The sequence below is a fragment of the Myotis brandtii genome, unplaced genomic scaffold (assembly GCF_000412655.1).
Source record: "Myotis brandtii unplaced genomic scaffold, ASM41265v1 scaffold97, whole genome shotgun sequence".
Lineage (NCBI taxonomy): Eukaryota > Metazoa > Chordata > Mammalia > Chiroptera > Vespertilionidae > Myotis > Myotis brandtii.
In genome coordinates, this window is record NW_005372020.1 from 1,390,189 (window position 1) to 1,396,652 (window position 6,464).

General features: G+C 55.8%; 1 protein-coding gene across 1 annotated transcript; it reads right to left on the reverse strand.

Annotated features, from left to right (window-relative positions):
* Positions 1–269: 269 nt before the first annotated feature.
* On the reverse strand, positions 270–6,382 carry LOC102240227 (small nuclear ribonucleoprotein Sm D3). The gene is made up of 2 exons (XM_005886292.2): positions 5,613–6,382; positions 270–491 (listed from the first exon to the last, which is right to left on the reverse strand). The coding sequence occupies exons 1-2, from the start codon at positions 5,736–5,738 to the stop codon at positions 285–287; spliced, it is 333 nt and encodes a 110-aa protein (XP_005886354.1). The 5' UTR covers positions 5,739–6,382; the 3' UTR covers positions 270–284.
* Positions 6,383–6,464: the final 82 nt, after the last annotated feature.

Below are 6,464 nucleotides of genomic sequence, written 5' to 3' on the forward strand. Positions count from 1 at the left end.
TCCCGGGAGAGCAGGGGGAGCAGCAGTCCTAGCAGGGAAGCTGGCATTTCTGCCATCATTCCTTGTCCAGGACAAAAGGTCCAGAGCTTCTATCTCCCCATCACCGCCTCTTGTCTAGGAAGGGCGAGATGAACGGGTCAGCGTTTGGGAAGGCATTTTAAAGGATTCCTTTATCGTATCTTTAAACCCCAAGCTACCTCACGAGATACACACAGCAGCTAAAGATGCTGGTAGAGAACCAGTGACTTCCCCGCACTGTTAACCCGTATGCTAAAGCCAGTGCCTCAGGAACACCTACCTTGGGCCTTCAGAATCGCAGCTTTTCCCCGGCCAGCCCCCGAGCCTTGGTTTTTATTTTTCATGCTCTTTAACATGGGCGCGTTTTTCAGCATGTCAGGCAAAATCAGAAAGCGGATCTTGCTCCCACGGATGTACACCTGCTCCAGCTGGGCCACCCGGCCATCTCTGTATGTGACTGTGATGTTGGACATCTGGAAGAAAATCACCAGCTCATCAGCAAGGGCCACCAGGCCGGTGGAGAACAGGGGCACACAGAGGGGCGGAGCCCTGGCCGGTGGTGGTGGGGGTCCAGAAACGCACAAACTACCATCATGAAATAAAGGAACAGGCAAAGCCAGGGCCTGTGCTAGGCCCTTACATACATGGTCCTCACAGCACCTCCAGTGGGTATGAGCGTTACCACTTTTACAGCTAAAAAAACAAAGCTCTTGTCCAAAGTCCAACAGCCAGAATGCGGGGAGTCGCCTCACACCCAGCGGCCGGGCTCCAGGGCACTAGCTCTGCTCTTCTGCCCCATCAGCGCGTGAGGCGCTCTCAGTGGTGATACCTGGAACAGCTTTGGCCTCCTGTCCCAACTCTGTCCTCTCCTGCACCTGCCCGCACAGACCGCAATGCCATGGAGGTCACAGGCAGACGCCAGATGCGTTCTGTCCTCCCAGAGTGCACTCTGGACCACTCCCCTGGCTTGGGTGACTAGGGACTGAGAAGCATGCAGGGCCTGGAATGCCAAGAGGGTTAAGGAAGGGCTGGCTCCCAGAGACAGGGCACTCAGGCAGGAACCGACAGATGCAAGGACTGGAGCAGTGCACTTGGGACGAAGGACAGGGTCTTCCCCCAGACACTATGGGTCACTTAAGCTCGTGGACAGAGGAAGGGGGGGGGTAGGGTCAGGGCAGCACTTTGGGAAGATGAACATGCTACATGGGTAACTGTGCGATGGAGGCGGGAGCCGAGAGGTGAGGTCGGCCAGGAGACTGGCATGGCAGGGGAAGGGGACATAAGCCTGCTAGCGCCAATCTCAACGGGCACCACATTTACCAGGAAAAGGAGCTGATTTTATGAGTCTTTTGGAGGAAAGAGGGTTACAATTTATTCAGAATGGGCCACGCCCACTGCAGAGAGGGGTGCTGTCTCCCAGATCCCTGACAGATGGCTGGCATCTGAGACTCACTCGTTCTCTTCTTCAAGTGCCAGCTGACCACCAGCCTGTGCCTGACACCCAGCGCACAGAGACGAGCACTCCAGGGCCGCCCGCCCTGTATCTGTGAGCTGAACAGTTTCTAGAGTTGCAACCACTGACCCTCTTATACCCTCAGGGCTCAAGTTTCCCATCATCCTTGGCTCCAGGCCCAATACCCCCAGTTTCTTAGCAAATGTCCAGTGTCTACGTCCTTGCCACCTGTTCTTGCCTTGAAGAACACCCTCACCTCTGGTGCCACAAACAAACAGCAGGGGTGGCAGGTTAGACTACCTGAGAAATGTGGACCTGACCAAGGTTCACAATACCAGCCCCACCTTGACCCACAGACGGCAGAGGCCCAGCCCCACCATTTGTCAGGGATGTAACCTGCTAAGTCTCCTGGCTCCCCGGAGCCTCAGTTCACTCACCTACAAAGTGAGGAAAAAGACCCCATAACAAAGCCAATGTCCCAGGAGATGGCACACAGCAACTCACTTTATGCCACACACCCTCGGAGACATATCCTGCCACCATCCCCACCAGAGAGGGAGCGGCACGGCCACCAGAGGCAGAGCTGTCTCCCCATTCCCTGCCTGAGGCCACACTGCCCCCGTGTGGCCTGCTGGGGTGTGAGCCCAGGCCCCCGACTGAGTCCGCTCTTACACACAGACCACCACACACTTCCTAGAACCACCGAGGAGCAAATGAAATGAGATGAGAATGTCTAAATGTTCCTACTGCCTAGCACACGACAGGACCTCAGTAAATGGAGAATCCAAACAATGACAGCTAAAATGTCTATTTTGGGGGAAGCAGCTGAAATTAAAGGAAAAGAGTCTCCTTTGGGGGCTGGGCTGCCAATCACTTCTCCTTCAGCATAAACTGCACATCTCACTCCTTCTGGTCCCAATCTCCCAGCCCGCCTTGCGAATCCCTGACAGAGGCTGTTGTGTAAGATCAAACAGACGTAAACTACGTGTTTCACAAACTGTGTGTGTTCTGGCCGGAGCGGGAAAGAGCCCAGCACCATCTGACTCCTATTAGAACCCGAGAACGGCTGCTGCTACTCTCACGCTCCCGGGAGCGCCAGCGGAAATGACTGCGCCGTGTACTGAGCCCGCAGTCCGCTGCCCACCCACCCACCACACGGCTCGTTAATAAGCCTGAGCTACATTCCCACGTAAGACAAAGGCAGGAACTCGAGTGAACTAGGTTTTAATATAAGCCGGACAGAACACCCAGCTTACCCAACCTCCCAAATAACCACAATGAAACACAGATGGCACAGCCAGCCCGGCTCCCAAGGGAAACGGTGTCTTGGAGAAGATCTCAGCACAGCAGTCCCCACGGCTCTCCATCGTCCGAAAAAAAATGGAAAACTTCAGAAATAAGCGACTCATAAGCTTTAAACTGTGCGCCATTCTGAGTAACATAATGAAATCTCATGCCCTCTGCCCTGTCCCACCCGGGACGTGAATCGTCCCTGTGTCCATCCAATTCACAATATACACACGACTGCTCAGCTGTCAGTCACTTAGTAGCCATCGGCTTATCAGATCAACTGTCATGGTGTTCAAGTAACCCGCATTCTACTTAATCATGGTCTCAAAGCCATTCACACAATGTTTGTTACAGTATATTGTTATAACTGTTCTAGTTTATTATTAGTTACTGGAGGGCCGATGCACGAAATTTATGCAAGAGTAGGCCTTCCTTCCCCTGGCTACCGGCACCAGCTTCCATCACAGCCCTGGCTTCATCCAGAAGGTTGTCTGGAAGGACATCTGGTCTAAATTAGCATAATTTACAAATTAAACTTTATCATAGGTATGAGTGTGTAGGATACTATCGGTTTCAAGCATTTCCTGGGGGGTGGAGGGGGCCTTGGAACGTACCCCCCTTGGCTAAGAGGGGCTACTATACAGTGCGAACTGTTACGGCAGCCCTCGCAGATCAATCCCGGGGGGAGACGCGCAGCTGGCCCCTGCTGCTTGACAAGCACCTGCTTATTTATTCCGCAACCACAGTCCTCAGGCTGAGGCACTATTTCCATCCCTGCTTAGAAAGGAGGGGACAGAGGGTGAGAGGCCCACACCGACTCCGAGTCACACTGGGTGGCAGGCCACCCCCAGGGTCTGCGTGCTTCACCTCACACTGGCTGCATCCGAGACCAGCAAGGTCACGTGGCCTGACACCCTCACAGCACAAAGGGGCAGCCTGAGGTCCAAATAAATAGCTGAGTAAACACATCAGGCTTCCCTACCCACCCTTCGCATTCTACTCCCCAAACTAAAGAACCTTACAATGAAGGAGGATGCCTTAGCCAGCGGATTGGATCTATGACAGTGGTGCCTCACCAAGGCAGGAGGCAAGCCCCACAGGACCTACAGAGAGCCCACCTCCCCACCTCCATGGCATCCACAGAGGAGAGAAACCTGCCGTCACCGATGCCTACCTCCCTGCCCAGCGGGTCAACCTGGCAGGAAGATGATGCTCAACGCTGCAAGAAATCACAAATGAATGAACAACCCTGGGAAGTAACCAGCAGTTAAGACACCTGATCTGACCAGCCGCTGTGGCTCAGTGGTCGAGCGTTGACCTATGACCCAGGAGGTCATGGTTTGATTCCCGGTCAGGGCACAGGCCCGGGTTGCAGGCCCGATCCCCAGTAGGGGGCATGCAGGAGGCAGCCGGTCCGTGATTCTCTCTCATCACTGATGTTTCTATCTCTCTCTCCCTCTCTGAAATCAACAAAAATATATTTTAAAAAAGACACCTGGTCCAGTGTGACCGTGGGCAAGTCACTGTATCCCGCTGACCTTCAGTTTTCTCACCGGGAAGCATTAAGTCACCATGTGCTGAATTACGTGCAAGGGGCTGAGCTAACCGCTGCACACACATAACTTGTCTGTTCTGCAGGACAGCCCTGGGGTGTGGGTGGCACCCGTGGCCGCCTGGGGAGTACTCTGCTGAGATCTCCCTTCAGAGGAACCACAGTTTGTAAGGAACACAGGGAGCCGACAACCTCCAGCTACACCTGTGGGATCCAGAGAGGCCACTCTCTCCCCAGGGTGCCAGCCAATGACTGACCCCGCAGGGGGACCAGGGTCAGCCATCAGCCATTTCTGCCCACTCTAGACTCTTCAGCCCCCCCCCCCTTTTTAGTACGTTTTTATTGATTACAGAGAGGAAGGGAGAATGAGGGATAAAAACATCAATGATGAGAGAGAATCATGGACCGGCTGCCTCCTGCACGCCCCCTACTGGGGATCCAGCCCACAACCCGGGCCTGTGCCCTGACCGGGAATGGAACCGTGACCTCCTGGGTCATAGGTCGACACTTGACCACTGAGCCATGCCGGCCGGCCAGACTCTTCAATCTTGGCATCTGTATCACAGAGGACCAAAAGTAACACCATCCCATTTTACAGATGGGGAAACTGAGGTGATTAACATGCCAAAGGTCATATAAGATTCAAGCCAACATCTGTTTACACAGTCCAAGCTCTTAACCGATGGTTTAAACAAAGGAGAGAGTGCTGATACACTTTGGAATGTTACACAAATCCACGTGATTTTAGCAAAAGGCAAATAGTGCCAAGGGAAGGGCACCCTATCAGGAAGCTGCTCCATCAGTGCGGCAGGGTGACATTCACAGATGAGCCCTTTAATCGTATTCTCCCTACTTAGGGAGGACAACACTCTCCCCAAACCCACTTACCTCACAAGGTAGTTGCTCTAATCAAATGAGACTCACGTCCCCAAGAAAAACGGCAAATAAACACAGTATGTGAATAGAAGATTCTGTTACCTGCAAAGCGCTATGCAAACCTGTGGAGGCAAACGGATAATGGCCCAACCTGGGGGGACTCCAACGAAAGGGAGGAGGGCCTTCTCTGAGGCAGGTCCCCAGACCAGGGGAGAAAACGAAGGACAAAGCTGACTCTTCCAGAATCCCATGGGGCTCTGATCCCTGCCCACCCCGTGGACCTGCAACACCGCCCCTAGCAGACAGGAGGCGCTCGACAAATCCCTGCTCATGGGAACAGCGTCCAGGAGACCTCCCGCCACCACCCGTCTGCTCTCCGGGCCAGGGGCACCGGTGCCCCGACAGCGGGAAGCGCACGGCTACCTGGCAGTTCATGTTGTCCTCCGCCTCGATGAGCTTCCCGCGGTACACCTCGCCGGTGTTGGTCTCGCACGTGACGATGTGGCCCTCGGCTTCGTGCAGGACTTTGATGGGCACGCCGATAGACATCTTGGCAGGAATCCCCAGCGGCTCCGGCCTCCTCTTCTCTCCCGGTGCAGCGGCGGCGGCGACTCAGGCGACTGCGAGAGCGTGAGGCGAGCGAATGGCGGTCCCGCGCTCCCAGAATACCTCGCGCTCCCAAAACGCCGCGCTCGGAGCCTGTCCCCTTCCGTTTCCTAGTGGCGAGCGTCCTCCTCACCCCGCCGGCTGGGAAACCTGGGCTCTGGCACGATCGTTCCGGCCCCGGAAGAGAGGGCTGATGACGGGGGGTGGAGGGGGTAGGGGGGGAAAAGGGAGGAGGGGAGGTCCAGGTGCCGCCGGAAATATCGACCCTCAGGCCGGCAAGGGGACAGGGGTCGCGTTCCCAAGCACCCCGCACTAGGGGGCGGACTGGGCCGGGAGGCAAGGATCTGGGGCCTGGGCCCGCGGATCGGGGCGGCGCGGGGTGAGGCTGAAGGCTAGGATCCCCCTCACAAGTCAACCTTTGGGGCGCCCTGAGCGAGGCAGGTATTTCGCCGTACGGACAGGGAGACAGGAATAGAGTAAGGGGGGAGGAGGGTCGTCCCTGAAGGGATTCGAAATAGGGTTCGGTTTTCTGGAACCCGGCGCTGTCTGGGGTAGGACCAAGCTTGGACCTGAGGCTGAGCGCCTTTGGGGAGCCAATGCGCGCTGAGCGCCAGGGCTCCGGGGCGGGACTCATGAGAGGGGCAGGGCTTCCGGGGCGGGGCTAAGAAC

Coding starts and splice junctions, on each gene's coding strand:
- LOC102240227 (XM_005886292.2), bottom strand. CDS start 5,738: ATGTCTATCGGCGTGCCCATCAAAGTCCTGCACGAAGCCGAGGGCCAC. Junction 492..5,612: donor AGGACAACATGAACTGCCAG/GTAGCCGTGCGC, acceptor ATTTTCTTCCAG/ATGTCCAACATCACAGTCAC.